General features: G+C 41.1%; 1 protein-coding gene across 2 annotated transcripts in view; it reads right to left on the minus strand.

Moving 5' to 3' along the window:
* Positions 1-17,297, minus strand: part of FGD3 (FYVE, RhoGEF and PH domain containing 3) — a 111,931-nt gene that overhangs the window by 91,279 nt on the left and 3,355 nt on the right. Inside the window, exon 1 of one of the 2 annotated variants that reach the window (XM_074879852.1) lies at positions 15,768-15,845. The exons of the other annotated variant lie outside the window; for it this stretch is intronic. Within the exon in view, the coding sequence (XP_074735953.1) occupies positions 15,768-15,807 (40 nt within the window). The 5' untranslated portion in view covers positions 15,808-15,845. Of the gene's footprint in view, positions 1-15,767; positions 15,846-17,297 lie in introns of those variants that run through there. 2 annotated transcript variants of the gene reach the window in all.

Here is a 17,297-nt window from a genome sequence, read left to right on the forward strand (position 1 = left end):
GAGTTCCTCTAATATACTGCCCAGGTATGAGGGGTGGGGAAGTGAAAGAGGAAAGGAGGTGAGGATGTGTTTAGTCTGTGCACAGGATAAGAGACAAAGGGAAACTCAGATTTAAATTACAAAGGGTACCAATTATTGAACTCAGTTTTGTCAACCCTCCAAACACAAACTTTAATGTTCCTCCTGACATTTAAGAGCTTTCCAAGCTGTGTTTAGGGCTGTCCATATCTCATCTAAATGGAGGTAACCTGACAGTCATGTCTTGTAGCATCTCATCCAGACAGACCACCAGAGCTTTACAAGTAACTCATTCTTAACGATATCTCCAAATTGATCCCAGACTGACCCACTGATGGAATCAGACAACATTTGAACTTCTGTCTGGGCTAAAGACAATGTATATCACCTGAAAAACGCAGAATTGTAGACTTGTAAAAGTCAGCTTAAATCCTGCAACTATAAATAAAATATTGTCCATTTACTCTGAACAGTACAAACCTGGACCTTAGCTAAAGGAATTGCTAGGCTGACAGACAGCACTGCTACCCATGCACGCCTTCCTTCACCTCCAGCAGCTCTTAATCCAGCTCTGAGAAGCAGCTCTCCAGAAGACACCCATCCTGCCACTCTGGTCTGCTCTCAGAAGCTGCCTGCAGCTCCACATGTTCAGTCTTTCCCCCTCCTTTTTTTTTTTTCCTACAATTATTTAGAAAAAAAACTTATCACTAGGTCAGGTTACTATCCATAAGTAATTCTCCATGCCTTCTCTGTATTCTTCTCTTCAACTTGAGGGGGAAAAAAAAAAGCATTGGAAACCTACAGGGTGGGCCACGTAGCATAAATCTGCAGCTCCTTAAAATTAGCAGTCGTGAACAGACAAGCCACCCAATCTTTCCAACTGTGCAGACTGAACTAAATTCCTGAGCAAGGGTCCACTAATGAAAATGACCCATCCCCAATGTTCCCAAGATTAATGTTAGGACAGATTTCAAACACAGGGGGACTTGCCAACATATATACTGCAATGTCACTAACTGATCATGGATTTTACCAGGAAAATGCAGTTGTTATATCAAGAATGGGCATAAATCCATGAGCTACACACACACACACACATCTATAAGCAGAATAGTTGCAAGACTTATTTTAAACATCTGCTAAGCAGATGATTCCCAGGTCTTCAGCAAGAAATATCATTCCCCTTCACTTCTCCTGTTCTGTAAATTTTTTGCCCTTTACTAGTTGTCCAGAGAGTAATAGGTTATATTGCATTAAAACAGACAAGGTACACTAGGTTTATCAGGGACGGGAGGGGTGGGGTGGTGTTGATTCCTTTTTTATTAAAAAAAACCAAAAATACTGGCACTGAGATTGAGATTTTAAAATTTCCCTATAAAACCTTAAGTTCTTCAGACTTTATACTCCTCATCAGAAAAGGTAATTTCAAAGAACAAAATACAGCACCGAGCGCTCAGGATTGTGAGGACGCCTCACGGTTTGCAATCTCCCAGCTCCAGCAGCAAAGCCAGCAGGCGGGGTGCACCTTGGGTTCCCCCCACCCAGTGGGTCCGCAGAGACCTCCATGGGTGCTGCCACCACCCCCTTGCCTGTACCCTGGATGCTGAGTATGTTTAAGTGCAAAGCGTTTCAGAGGAATTACATCAGGTGACATGAGTTGATATTTTCCAACCAGGCCAAAAAAAAAAAAAAAAAAATTTCCATCAGGAAAATCACTTCAGTCAGTCCAGAATAATTCCCAAATCCTGGGACCACACCCCGATGTATCAGCTTGAAAATGCCTCGGTCAAACGTCTGTGCACAGTGTGGCTCCTTTAATCACCACGAATGGTATCAAGAGATGAGAAACAAGAATGTCAGGTGTCTTGGAGAAGGTCACTGGAACCACTACAACCACATAAAGCAAAAGTGCTTCCTAGGACTAAGGGCCTCAAAGCAGATACTTTGCTGAGCAACACAAACCAGCTGCTTAATAAATAAAAAAGCAAATATAGTGAGTTACTTGGAATACAAGGCACAGCCACGGATTTATGTTTTCCACTGGGAGAAGAAACATAGTTCATGTGCTAGCTACTTAAGCTGTATATTTCAAAAATAGTATCAATAAAATGTTAGATTAATCTTAAAGCTTTTGATTAAAAACACCAGTGAGGCACATTACTCCCAAAAATCGCAGTGTAATTAATTACACTGCTTAGGTACAATCCCTAGTAATATGTTCAGCAGTGGGTAAAGACAAACACATGAAGATAGCAAACGCTGCAACAAGGTAAGTTACTTGGCGGGAGGGGCATTACTTCATATCAAATTATGCATTTTACTTACAAACCAGCCATCAACCCTTTTTACACATCTATAAGACTCCTAAACACCACACAGTTTGAACTGCAACAGCTAAACACGTCCCGTCTGGTACTTCCCTCTCCCTAATGAGTAATTGCTTCTCAGGATGCACAGCGCTGAGAAACTGTTAGATGCATACAAAAGTACTGCTGAGATGAATATGGTACGACTGCAAAGCTGTGGATGTGCATCCTCCAAGGCCTGTCGCAAAGGGACTGCTCCCCGCTTCTCTCATCACTTGCGAGCCTTCTGGCACTCACCCCAAGTTCAGTACCAGTGCTGTGAGTCCAGGTTGATAAAAAACATCACCCAGAACCCTTTACAACATATTATTTTATTGACTTCAGAAAAGCAACATTGCTACAGCAAAAGTTCCTGGCTCATTTGTCTACTTTGTTTTCTATACACACAGGAGACACACGCTAACACCGGATTGCCATCCTCTGGCCCATCCCACCATGGCTGTACAGTGCGCTCAGCACTGCACTGGTACAAAACAGAATAATCCTCCCTTGGTTCTACATCACAGCTTGGCTTGCACGGATGAGTATGTGTTCAAGAACATTTTGCATTGACAAAGCTGTGTCTGAACCATTTCCACATCTGTAATTACTGTTAATGTTGTGGTAAAGCCTGCAAAGGCACCAGGACTCCACCACACAAACAGATCACAAGAACACTTCCCTTCCGATGAGCTTAGTAGTGTAAGAATACATCCTTCTGAGGGTCTTTGCTCCCACCAGTAACCTCTCATTCAACAAGAGTATAATTTTATTAACAGTTCCTCAGAAGGTGATGACGACTGTGGTTTTATTTTCTATACAGTTTTCTTCAAAGCCTTTATAAAAGAGCCTCCCCTCAATTTTTCTTTTCTTATGGGCACACAAGAAAAGCTCAAGTAGAACATATAAGCATTTCTGATACATATACCTAAAATTTTGCAAGTATCATATGAAAACATTTTGGAAATAAAATGTTCTGAATTTTACTCTTTTTCTAAATCAACAAATACAGAATTTTGAATGCAAGACCACACATTTTCTCATCTTTAAGCATCAAGTGTCATCTGGTGGATTGACACAGAACTGCACTGAAAGTAACCTTTCCTTAGAGCAAATTTTACTAGGGAAGTAAAAATAAACAAGCTAAGCAGAGATAATATTTACCTATGACCTAAGAGATGCAAATAATAGAAATACAAACCTTTATCAGGTGCAGGTGTTTAGAAGAGGATCAGCCATAAGACTCCCATAACACATCTAGGGATTTTATGGACTTACCTCACTGAAATTCAGGAAATTTGAGTTATTTATGACTTACTATCCAAAAGCCACTAAAAAGCATTCAGAAAGCTACTAAAAAACTGTATGTCTCCAGCAAAGACACCAAAAACCACCCTAGTGGAATTTTTTTTAATGTAATCTGAGATCCATAAGTAACTACTGAATCTGGAACTGGAGCGTTAAAGGTCCAGTTTGATACATCAAGCTGTTTTCCCTCATGGGGAAAATAATGAAAGAACCAGAAACCAAACTTCCTTTTTCTGTCTTTTCACACACATTCTGGTCCCCTCTCTCTAAACCAAGATTAACTATCTCTGATGACATGATTTTAAAAAATATACATCTCCTTTCTTATCACTGAAGTAAGAGACCAAGCCAAGAAGAGGAGAGAGCCCACAACAAACTCCTAATGAAGCCACAGAGAGAAAAAAAAAAAAGGAAAAAAAAGCCTTTGCCAGGATCACCACTGAAGGATTAACTTCTATCAGTTTTAATGCTTCAACTCTAAAAGTAACTCCCCCCTCAACAAATGTATTACTTTAGAGATATTGATTTTGTAATACATTATTTAGCAAACTTGATAAGCAAACCATGGGGCAGATACCTTCAGGAAAACCTCAAGTTTTTAGGAAGACAAAGAGTGTTAATCAAGTTACAAGGTAGAAAAATCAGCAGTATCTTCCTGGCCTTTCAAACAATTTCATCACTTGCTGTGGAAGATCACGGCTGTCGATGGCACTAAAGTGACTTTTAACTGTTTGAAACCACTACAAAATCTGATTGCTGGAGAAGACAACCCAGCCTCCACAACATGAATCTGTTTGTCAAGGTCTACAGAAGTTACGCTCCATCAAGTTCAAGTATTAATCCATAGGTAACTTGATGCTTTTGGATACAGAATCAATCAACTCTCTGACGCTCCTTTCCTGTGTGGGATCAAAGGTTTGGACAGCAAATACTGGCCAAGACTCACTTTGAGCCTTGGAGCATGGCCCCACCAAGCCAGCTGTCCAAACTCACTGTGCAGGGTTTCAGCAGGGCTGACTGTGAATGTGTTACCATCCCCATTTTAGCTCTGGCCAGAGAGCTCCTTTGAAGCCAGTCTCCCAACTCGCCTCACCCTACCGTGTTCTGGTTTGTAGCTCAGCACACTCTGAAGCATAGGACCTGGACTCCCTTCACAGGAAATGAAATCAGAAGAGGCATTCAGTGAGCGCATCTAGCGTACAACAGCAGCTAAGAGGCATTTGATCCGCAGTGCCTACCTAGAGCTGATCAAACGTAAAAGCCCTTCACACATACACAGGGCAGATGTAGGGTCCTCAGCACCAGCTTCCTTCCACAGATCCACTTCTATAGGCTGCATTTACTGCTGATGTAGACATAGCCAACATAAGCTATTTTTCCTTTCTTTGATTTTTTTTTTAACCTAAAAGTAAATGTTTTACCTAATCAAAACCTACTGCTAAACATTAAAAACTAATAATAATCCTAGTAGGGACAACACCAACTGGAAGTGCTTCCCACTCCTGAACCAGGAACAAAAATACTCCAAGAATTGTTTATATGCCTCCCCTACTAGCCAAATCTAGTCTTCCCCCAAACCTGACACAAGAGAGAAGGCAAGCACTGCAGCATTTTCTTTTTTTAAACAAAGTCCTGGCTATTCAGGAGAAGACAAGAGCAAGCTTCTCAGCAGGGATTTCTAACAGGCAGCACCCACTTAAAAAATGTTTGTTAAGGACTGCTCACGTCCACATCCCAAGTCACAGCTGCCATTGACAGAAGCTGATGCCACAGATACAGAGCTGATCCATCTGGCTGCAAGGCAGACTGTGTGTTTACACACTCTAAGTCAAGTTGAAACCTTAAGGTTATCCAAAACACCAACAGACCTAGTTCTTCATGCAAAGAGTTGCCTGGCTCTAACAAACTAGCCTAGATCCAACCCAAGCTTTTGGGGAGCCTTAAAGCTGAACCTCCCAAGTCCAGCAGGGCTTTCCAGTCAGTTCAAATAACCTAATCCTCTTTTCTTCAGACTCCAAATAAAGTCCTCAGCTGCCCCAGATGAGGTAAGGAGAGACAAAAAGCTTCAACAGATCAGAGGAAACAAAGCCAATCCTCTTCTCGACTTTCTCAATAGCTGTCAGAAGTCCAACTGAGCTGACAAAGACCAAAAAGCAATTGAGACCTCACGGCTCAATTCAAAGGTAGCTGGTTCAGTCAGATTAAAGTGCAAGTACTGTATACTAACATCTAAAGGTTCAGTTGTTTAAATTATACAGTGTCAGTACTTGAAACAGGACAAGTTTCTGGTTGTCCTGATTAAAAACCGTTAAGTGACTAAGTGCAAAACATGGTCTGCCTAAAAAGTGCAGAAAAAGCTGAAACAACAGTTACGCAAGGAGCACCTCACTTCCCAGCAACCTCCTAATTCTACGCCCAGTTGTTTTGGGTGAAATCTAAAAATACTTACAAGTAACTAAGGTAACCTTAAAGGTAACCTTAAAGGTTAAAATATTTATGAAAAATAAAAAAGTAATAATAATCAGTATACTGTCCCATGCACGTACCCCTGGTGCTCCAAGGTGAAAATATGGTCTTGCTATTAGTCCTAGGAGGATAAAAAGCTCCTAACTCTACCTATATGATAAGAGGAGCCCTCCTCCATGAACTGCAGTGCAGCAACAGTTCCAGAATCAAGTTGTGTTATGGCTCAAGGCACCAGAACGTCTTAACACCATGCCAAGTAAAGCCACTTCAATGTGGTGTCTTCATACCCCATTAGGGATTGCAAACCCTATGTTTAGGGGCATGGAAAGAAGCTGAGAGATTTATGAGAATTAGCATGGCTATATCTAGAGTTTCCTACAACACCCACTTTTTCCAGTAGAGGAGCTCTGTGGTCTTCTGAGGACTCAATTAAATGCCAGTTTATTCAATACAAACAGACATAACTCCACCACGGCACCAGCTTCCAGCTAAAGAAATCTCCTGACATACATCTTAAAGATTCCTTAAATACACGTCTTTCTAGTGTTGCCTTTATTGTTGGTGCCAAGTATGCTGTCTGCCAGCACAGTAGTAACTCAGGCTTGCAATGTGCGCATGTGGGGCTGGGGGGTGGGGAGCATTCCTAACAATATTAACAATTAGGGGTTTCCTGCAACACCAGCAGAGCACTGGTGAACAGCTGCAGAAATGCAGAAAATGAGAGCTTTTCTTCTCTTAGACTTGATTAGCCATTATAAGATGCCAAGACAATCTCTGCTACCACTGTGACTCCCCAGAAGACACTCAGAACTGCTGCAGAGGGGTCAACGGTTTAGAGTATTCCTCACTGGATAAGATCATTGCAAAGCTCCTTTCTTTGACGGAACCCAAATCTCCCCACTTTTCAGCATCCAGCATCTTACTTTTCTCACTGCCCTCATAAGTATATACGTAACCCCCGAGCCACATAGAACAACATCTACTATATTAATTTTTCCTCATTTCCCAAGTTCAAAGAAATCTAGTCTTTCTAGATGTACCCATGTTCTTCATAAGCAGAACCGCAAATGGAGCCTCTTCAACTAATTTCCATTGTAATGGACTCACACCCGTCTGACAGAGGAAAATGAAGGGGAAAAAAAAGAAGTTTTGTTCCTACTTTTATTTTCCCACTGGAACAGAGGGGTGTACCACACAGTAAACAGCTGTCCCTGTCATTTCCTGCTCTTATTGACCAAAGTCCATCATGCCATCTAAACGATAAAATCCGTATCAAGCCTGTAATCAGAGAGTGGAAAAGAGAGTAGAAAAACAACTTATAATAGCCTGATTTTTTCCTAATGATATTGATATGTTAAAGAAAATTATTAACTGTTAAGCACCTTAAACACTGACATTATTTTACAATCTGTATCCTGAAACACTTTTTAAAATAATTTAAGGATTACCAAACATTTGAACACGAAGGAGAGAAAACCCATGCCATCAGTTGCAGGGAACTCTAAATTTGTTTCAGATCTTTGAGCATACTTATGACCTAAACCTGAGCAAAACAAATACCAATTTTCTTACAAAGCTGGATATAACTGCAAGGGAATATACTGAATCCCCATAAACTCAGAAGAATCTTTTTTTTTCCCCTGACAAGACACTGGTAGATATTTTATCTTCTGCTGTACTGGGTCTGCTTAGTCTTGTAGGCCGCCTGCAGCACTAAAAACCAAGTATCAGTGCTTGTTTTTTGAAGTGTCATCCCAAAAAACGTGAAACTAAACATGACTCTGCAGAGAGCGGAAAGCATTTCACTGTTTATAATAATCCTGGCTCATAAACATTGCAAGCCCACTTTTAATAGTGGGTTAGCCAACCTGAATTCAGAAGACAATGTTCTTTTTCTAGTGGCAAAATCCATCCAAGGATGTGGCAACATATAACGCAAACTAAAGCTGAGCTCATATGGCCAAGGATCATATTGCTTAAGGAGCACTCCTAAATTTGGGGACTAGAAAAAGGAAACCACTCAAATTTAAACACAAATAGTTATTTTTACACAGTCAGCATGACAGAAGTTGAGGGAAGGAAGAAACTGCAAGTGCTTGCATTAACCTTCTGGAAAAGTTACTGCACTGGGAACGGATTCGAAAGCAGGTCTGCCTGATAGAGTGTGAATCTGCCAGTTTGGACTAAATATTTAGAAGACCACTGTCAGTGCTGAAAAACAGCCCGGAACAAGTCATATTCCTGATTGCTCTCAAGAAGGGATTGTGCTGCAATTAATATTAAAAAAAAAAAAAAAAACCAAACTACAAAACAAAACCCAAACCAAAAACCACGTGAGATTTAATTTCAATAGTCAACAAAAACTGAAAATGCATTTAACTTGATTTTAGCCCTTATATTCAGACTACACTGAGAACAGATTTAATGGGTAGGCTTGGAGAGAGAAGCAACACTGACCCATTCAGACCAGCTACGTCGATATCTTTAGTTAATATGCTACGTATTTCAGTCAGGGCACAGCACCAAATACTGTCATTATCTAACTTCTACAAACACTTCTAAGCTCTCTAAAATTCTGCTTGTAGAAATCCGCAGCTGAGTCTATGCTACAAACCCTACATAAATCAGACTTTATCATGACTGCCATTAAAGAAACGTAAAAATAACAATGCAGAAAAAAATGCAGACTTCCAGTTTTTGTTGGTTTTTGTTTAAACAAACTAGCTCAAATCCTGCAATTGTGAGATCCTGCATGGAGCTCTTAAAAATACATTCAGTGTATTTTAAAAGCAAGTGGGGGGAAAAAAAAAATAATAATCAGACACTACAGTTTAATCAATACCAACAAGTTTAAAAGACTCTACACACAATTTGAATAGGCCAGCTGGGTGCAAGGAGTGGGGACAAATTCAAGAGTCAGTTGAAGAGTCAGCTAAAGATGAGGCAACACTTTTTGATCAGTAAAACACAAAACCAATAAAAGTCAGAGCCAAAACAAGAACGTGTAACAATCTACATCCAGTTTCTGCACATTCCTAACAGAAAAATCAAACCTATTTGCTAAGTGCAGTCCTTATCAAGAAAACTCCTGTGAACTACATTTCTTTTATTCTGGATATAACATACAGCATTAATTACACATTCATTCAATAGACACACTTTCACAAGTATTACCCAGCCATAACGTCACCTGAAAATACAGACATCATTTTAAGCAGAACTCCGCATATAAATCTAACAGTAACTTGAACATCACCACCAGTATTTCCAGTCCAGGCTCCCTTTTGGATTTTTCAAACAGATTCCCTTTCTTTAGGAATCTCTAGGCTGATCAACGCTAGTCCTGTACTATTTATCCACTGACATTATAATACATCCAAAAAGAATCAATACCCATGCAAAGTACTGCCTACTCAGGCTGTTCAGACAAGGCTTTATCTTGCTTCATCCTCTGTTAATCCCTTTAAGTGCGACCTCCCCTCAATATCTGGCAGCAGAAACATCAGGGGTAAAATGCAAAATTCCTTTGAGTTGTGTCTTTTAACACCAAAGTTGCTGAAAAACTAAAAACCAGAGCACTCTGCGTACTCTGCTTCTAAGTGAAATGAATGACAGTTGTCTCTTTTGCATCATTACAACAAACTGAAAAATAATGATTTTGATTTTAAGGTCTGCCATATGCTTTTTTAAGCAAGGAGACACCATTGCAGTCATGATCACCAACTTAAAAAAAAGCTTAAACGACCGCCAGATTTTCAAGTCTTAAAAAAAAATAAACAAACAAAACCAAAATGGAAGTTACAGAATCAAATTACATTTGAACTGCTCCCTTTTTATAACTGTGCTCCCTTTAAAAATCCTAACCAACATTTTAGAAATAATAACCTCAGTTGTACTCCACAAAAAAAGTATTTTAAGGCCTTCAGTGCAAATTTTTGATTTTGCAGTATTTTTGGAAAATAAGGGACATGACATTTAGACATCTTTAATGCATTTCAAAAGAGAGATCAATATGGAATACCGACTTACTAATCAAACGGATATTAGATGAAGCCTCACCTTTTTTTCTCTACTACATGGTGGAAAAAAAAAAAAAAATCAGTTTTCAGTGCAAAGTGCCTCCTCAGCAGGGCACCTGAGAGATTCCCTGTAGGATGCACAGTTCTATGGAATGACAACAGTGATCAATCTCGTTATTTATCATATCACCACACCCAGAATTCTGCAAGCTACACCCAGAGCCTACATGCTCAAGTCTGATAATATATAAAATCATTTTTTCCACGGTAAAATAGAGGAACATAAATTCTAGGGGGAAAAAAAAACAAAGAGGGAAACAGCAGCACAATTACGCAGTTATCAAAACTAAATGCACATGATCTATCTAAACCTCAAAGTTTAGGATTTAAAACCAAAAGTTTCAGAGGGCTGAAAGTACAAATGTGCATTTTTGCAATCTGGCCACCAGAAGGGTCTGAAGATCAATGCTAAGTTAGCCTATAACTGTAGCAGTTTTTATTACAGAATGTCAGCCAAGCAGATGCCACAACAGAAACTGCAAGATGTCAGGAGAGGTGAGGGACCAAGAACAGTGAGAAATGGAAAAAGCATGAGGGAGTCTGATGCTGAGCCTCATCGGTAGCACACGAGAGTTCCTCAGTGATCCTGGAGCAGGGCAAACAGGTGACCAGGACTCAACAGGAGTTTGAGGTTCATCCAGTGAAGCTGATGGAATAAATCAGGAAATGGGATAATCTAATGTGTTTGACAGATTTGGAATGTACTCGTAGCAGCTGATACCTGTGTGGTTGGGAGACATAAGCAATGTAGGTGCAAAAGCAGGTGTAGTGGAAATCAAATAGCCAAGTTTAAAACTTGTGCTTCCAAGATTTAAGATCTTTAACAGCACTTCACCAAGCTATTCCCAAATTATAGGCAACACCTACGGATCCTGGGTTTCTGACCCTCCACCAAACAGAAAACAAAACATCACCCTATGAAGGCTCTGCTTCCATAGATAATCACCGAGCAAGACCCTGCTCAATCTTCAACAGTGTTTTTGTTTGAAACCTAATTCAGCAAGGAGGGAAAACGGAGCATCAAAACAGTGCACGTTGTGCCCCAGTTGGAGGCAACTTATCTGCAGGTTTCTTACTGCTTTGGGAGAGTCGGCTTAAATTCAAAACGCAACATCGTGCCTGTGCGCACAGCAGCAGGGCTGAACATCCCCCACCTCCCCAAGTTTATTGTCAAAATACAATGTTTTAACACTTCAAACACACAAGTAAAACAGTGGCACCACTCTCTATATATTTTCTCAACTAGAAATTAACCTTTTTTATAATATATAACAACCCCAAATCCGTTACCAGCCATAAGAAAATTTCTATTTCAGTAGAGGCCACAAGTTCTGCAAGTTTATGAACCCTCCAGCTTTAAGACACAATCCAATTTTTAAACAACTGGGTGTGGGGGAAAAAGGAGAAAGAAAAAAAAAAAATAAAACCACTTCTTGGTGCCAGCTATTCCATAACCATTCACTACAAAATTTTTCATGGCTGAAGCAGCAGCTGCGGCCAGGGGCAGAGCTTGAACCCTGGACTAGAGGGACAATTAATTCAACAGTTCCTTTACCCTCAGAATTCACTTCTACAGTTTCTTTGTCCTAACAAGAGGATTAGCAATTTTAAAAATAACTTTTGGGACTTGCATGGTCTGGAAAATACAAAAAAAAATTAGACTATCCTTTCAAGTGAATAAGAAAAGCATCTGTTCTGCATTCCAAGTAAAGCAACTTTTTCAACTGCACAACCATCAAAATCAAGCAGTCATAACTCAGACCAACGACCCAATTCCAACAACTCCAGACAGCATGGATGAGACAGGGTTTTTTAATTACTGGGTTTTTATTTTACTATTTTGAGGAAATCTTACTCTCCCCTCGCTGTGAACACTCGTACCTCCATTAGCAAACTAGGAATGGCAAGGCGTGTATTTGCTTAAGTTGAGAAAATTTTTTAAGAAATTCATTTTTCAACTGTCTAATAATTAGGGGGGATTGTTCCCCCCAACTTTGATATTTGGCTCTGCATTTTTACAGCTGAGAAACAGGCTGTAAGAATTTCAATAGCAATTAGTAAAACAGATCCAGGAGGGCTCAGCGGGCAGCGCTGTTTGCTCCTCCATGGGAAACTTCACTCCCAGTGAACGAGACTCCCACAGCCGGTGGGAGCAACGCGTGGAGGTGGCACACCTGGCTCCAACAGGAAATTGGAAAGCTGAGACTTTCCTCCAGGCAAAACGCATCCACCCCCAATCCGAGGCTTTGCACAGATTCAACAAACAGGGGGGGGAAAAGGAGAAAAAAAATTTAAATAGAAAAACCATATATGCTACTTCAATGCAAACCGTAACAGTTCCAACATGTAGCTATACGCTGCTACAGCCTGGGGGCGGGGGCCTTGATCAGTGTAAGTTACTGTAGATTCCACCATGGCTCCGGTAGAACTGTATCAACCAACGTACAAATGTAGCTGTGGGGGCACAAACCCTTCTTCTGCCAAATTCAAGAGGGAATACAACACACAGTTTGCGCTGGCTTATGCGTTCGGCTCTCCTGTGCCAGAGCACCATCTCTGGCCTGCTGTCGGGAACCCCGCAGCGTTTAACCCAAGGCCAGACCGCTACCGTGGGGCTCCAAACACAGCCCCAGGCGGCGGGCAAGGGGCTCCACAGCCCCAGGCGGCGGGCAGGGGGCCAGGACAGGAAGCTACATCAGGGTGCAGCCTCTGCTGAGAACCATCATGAGAACCTGCCTGTTTCTCCCACAAAGGGTGTGAGAACCCAGTTCACTGTCATCCTCTTTTTTTCTCAGAAATGGTGCAGCCAGCACAGGGCATGCTGTTGGGTGACAACAGTAGAATCTAGAGACAACAATACAGGAGGCTGAGACCCGGTGGTATTTTCGTACATTGGTTTTGGGGGAGATCACTCCCTCCTTTGCCTTATTTATTCAGTTCTCTGTTGTTCCGTACCCTGGAGAACCTTTCCTTTATTTCTGCAGTGTTCACAGGTTTATTTCAACCAGTGTTTTGTACAGGTTTCTTCTTTTACAAATTTCAGATTTCTTAACTAATTTTGACTTTAAACCCCTCTTTCTTCAAAATCTCTTCCTATGAGATGTTTTCAATGGTTTTTGCATTGTACTCACCACTTTTTCCTTCTTTTCCATCTCAGTCTTCATTTACTTCATCTACACTTCATTTACTTCAGTTTTTACACAAACATTTTTATTCAGCATTTTGAAGGTGTAGGTGAAATCCAAATCACAAGCACCCATCAAATGCATAGGCCAGTGGCAGGAAATACAGTATCTCTGCAAATCTCATTCTGAAATAGAGCAGTGTTTGTGGAGTGACAACCAAAATACACTGAGCAGGTGACTCCTACCAAACATGGTAAAACCATATTTTGAGGCTTCTTGAGGCTTCTCTTCCCCGCTCCTTCCCCAGCCCCTATGTTTGGTACAGTAACTTTCACCCTGTTCCAACCTTAAGGCCCAAAATGATTGCTGAAGTAGCAAGAATCTCATGAATGTAAATATTTGCTCAGGGTTAAGTTACCAAGAGTGAATTTTTGCTCAGAGCCTGCAAGCTCAAAAAGAAAGAATAAAAAGAGGCCAAGAGTTTAAGAAAACTAGAGCCCAGTGTTAAATTCCTTCATTATAGTCAAGACACCTGCCTGCTTTTCAGAAGTCTAAAATAAACAGGAGAAACCTCTGACATCCAAGCGGTATTTCGGTGTCTCCCTGCCTTCCAAAAAATACTGGGACTACTAAGATATTTGGACTTCTAAAAATCAGATTCTTTAATATGAAGGCTGGTAGCCTCCAAAAATCTCCATCCAGATTGCCACAATGACCTGTATGTGTATGCTACGTGCACACACCGTACTGAAATGCTCTGTCCAAAGGATAGCGGTTGGGCTTGCAGTAACAGGCTGACATCTAACCAGAGTCCAAAGTGTCGGTGTTTTAGCCTTTCACATTAATTAACCAGGTCAAAAGTACCATAAATTAACAGTAGAGGTAGCTACACTTAAAGCAGTGGCTCTGTATGCTTCAGCAACATAGTATTCAAAATGCTTGAAGAGAGGAAAATGGCAAATATAATGCAAAATCGGTTCATTCAGCAGTCTAGCATAAAAATAATCTCTCCCTGAATCTTCTTTAAGCCAAAGAATTTCTAAGAAGCAGCATCAAACCAGCCTCTGAAGAAATTCAAGAACTCGAATTATCTTTCAAAAGGCGATGCTTCAGCATTTAAAAATATAATTTCAGTAATATAATTATTCATGGCCATAGTGAAATAAATTTATGAGGACCTACAATGTTCAGCAGTTCCTTGTCTCTCACAGCAGCTGCCAGTGGTCTGCTCTGTCCTTCTCTGTTCACACCCTGAAGATTCCATCGATCCAAGGGATGCCTTTTCCTACTACTAACAGCAGATTTGAAGACCATGAATTGTACGTTACTCCATTCACCGCCTGATGACAGCTTCTTACCCAACATCAGGAGCTTGCTTCAGAACAGCAATCAATACTTCCTCCGCATGGAAACATACTGTAAAATTTTGCCTGTGCAATTTAAAAACTTAGAAACGGTTATTCTTGCTTTTAATGACACTGAACTCTCTAGAAAGCCACCAGCATTTAAGACACAAAAGTCGGTAACGGTTGACACATTTCTTCAAGACAAAAAAGCTCCCTCCCCAGGCTATTGCTGCCCAACACGAGTACGGAGTGGGACCCACGAAGGTCTGTCTGCCAAGCCTCTCGGGGATGCCATGCGACAGGAAGTCTGGACTTCCCAGTCCCACCACTGAGGCATGTTACATCACCCAGGCAGCACCAAGTGTCTTAACGCAGGAGAAAAATCCCATTTTAGTACTTCTGCATCTTTTTTATGCTGACAGCTGACTGTCAAAGAGTCATGGGTTTTTAGAGTTCATAACCAAAACACTAATCATACTAAGAGGGAGAGGAGAAAGAGAGTGAGAGAAGTATCCTGGCAGTATCTGACGGGTTATTCAGGCAGCCCGGCTCCGAGGCAGGCACCTCAGCCCTCTGTTAATGGAGATTCTGCAGGTGATGAGTTGATGGAATCACCCCTCGGAGCCCCCCCAAGGACCCTGCAGGGAATCCCGCATGAGACGACCGAGGTTATACTATGTAAACCACCTCCTCTCCCCAGCCCTCCTGCTCAATTCCCCACACAGCCCTCCCACAGCAGCTACATCACTGGCTTTCTGTCCCACACCAGGATCTTAAGCCTGGCCAAATAATAAGAAAAGTGCAAACCAGAAAACGAGGAAGCAGCTAATACCAATAAACTCTGAAATACAATTGCATTGCACAGAAAGACGAAAATTGTAACAAAAGTCAGTGACACCAGAAGAAAAAGCTGAGAGAATTGCGTTTTGAGAGGTAGCAGTCAGGGACCACAGAGGCAACGTGCTTTAAATAATGCCATTTAAACTCAGTAAATTAACTCTGAGAAGCCACAGCTGCACCCCCTGGGTATTTCCAATAGAAGTACATGGTGACTACCACCAGAAAAAGCAATGGCCATACCAGTGAAGGAATGGAGATGAACATCAGGCTGTTGCTCCATTGAGCATTGCAGTAGAGGACAGCACGCACTCGCGTTCCTTCTCTCTGCTGGCTGGTATCAAGGTAAAGCAAACACACAGTACTTTAGTACCAGAAACTCCCAATGATAAGCTAATAAAATTCAAAGACCAACAAAATTTTAAGACGTTACAAAGCATAAAATGCAAATATGGTTATACTAAACCTGGCTTTTAGGAGATGGCTGGGGAATGGGAGGGGGGAGAGTAGAGGGAGGGGCAAAAAGTTTCACTGGAAGCACTTTCCAGTGTACCTCCACTATTGTTTCACCAACAAAGGCCTTCTCAAATTTCAGTACTCATAACCTCCAAACCAGCCAGTTTCATGCCACGACTGACTGCCTTCTAATTACCACATGCTCCAGAGAATGCAACGCTGATCTGCAAACACCTATTCCCAATTCCATGTGGATTTTCACAGCGGAGGAGGTCCAGGCCTCAGGGGAACCGGGCTCAGTGGAGAGTTCGAAGGGGTTGTCAGAAGACAAGAAAGTAAGAGACCTGAGTGCTGGTGGTGGGTACGCAGCATGGCTGGAGAGCTGCCACATCATGGAAAGAACCAGCTGAGAAGTTCATAATTTCTCTTTCCTCTCTCTCACTTGTACCTTAGTCCACCTTATCTCAGGCTATCTCAAATTCTCTGTTTTCACATCTGAAAAATATATGAAGTGACTTTTTTACTTAAAAGGAACTTTCAGCGAGTTCAGAGAATCTGGAGTAAGAGACATATTTTGCAAACGGCATCAATATTCATCATTATGCAAGAATTGTAAACCAAGGTCTCTCAAGTGAGACAAAAATTAATACCACCATAGTTATTACTACTTTTAATCGGCCACACTATTTACTTCACTCAGACAAGTTAACACCTACATAATCAATATCTCAAATCTCCAACACAATATCTGTACCCAGTCCTGGGAGCTAGAAGTATTTATTACTTAGGTTTTACCAGGCCCCTCTTTTAAATGGTTTCAAATTCTTTGAGTTTGCAGTATTTAGTAAATGAAAAATATTTTAAACGTTTACATAACAGCTTGAAGAAGAAAATGAATCTTACTCAAAAGCATTTTAGAAGTTTATAGCTTTAGTAGAAGCCAGTTTACAGTCAGAGAGGGAACAAAGCATTAATCACATCATTGTTGCATTTACACTCTCCGCCCTTTCAATTCTCATACAGACCACTCAGTCATACCCACTAACCAAAGCAGGACCACTTGCACCAATCTTACTGATGTCTGCTAATCTTAACAAGGTCCCTAAAACAAGAAAAGATACAAACAACTTGAAAAAGACCCATACATTCATTATTTTTGAGCTGCATCAGTAGTAACAGTCAAGCCTCAGTCAGGAACATCCAGTGTCCACGGAGCTGGACACTTTACGGACACACGGGGAAGATGAAGCTGTTCCCAAAGATCTCCTACAGAAGTCAGTTGTTCATTTTTCATTGAAAACCAGTGGGAAACACACA

The sequence above is a fragment of the Strix uralensis genome, chromosome 10, assembly GCF_047716275.1.
Source record: "Strix uralensis isolate ZFMK-TIS-50842 chromosome 10, bStrUra1, whole genome shotgun sequence".
Taxonomy (NCBI): domain Eukaryota; kingdom Metazoa; phylum Chordata; class Aves; order Strigiformes; family Strigidae; genus Strix; species Strix uralensis.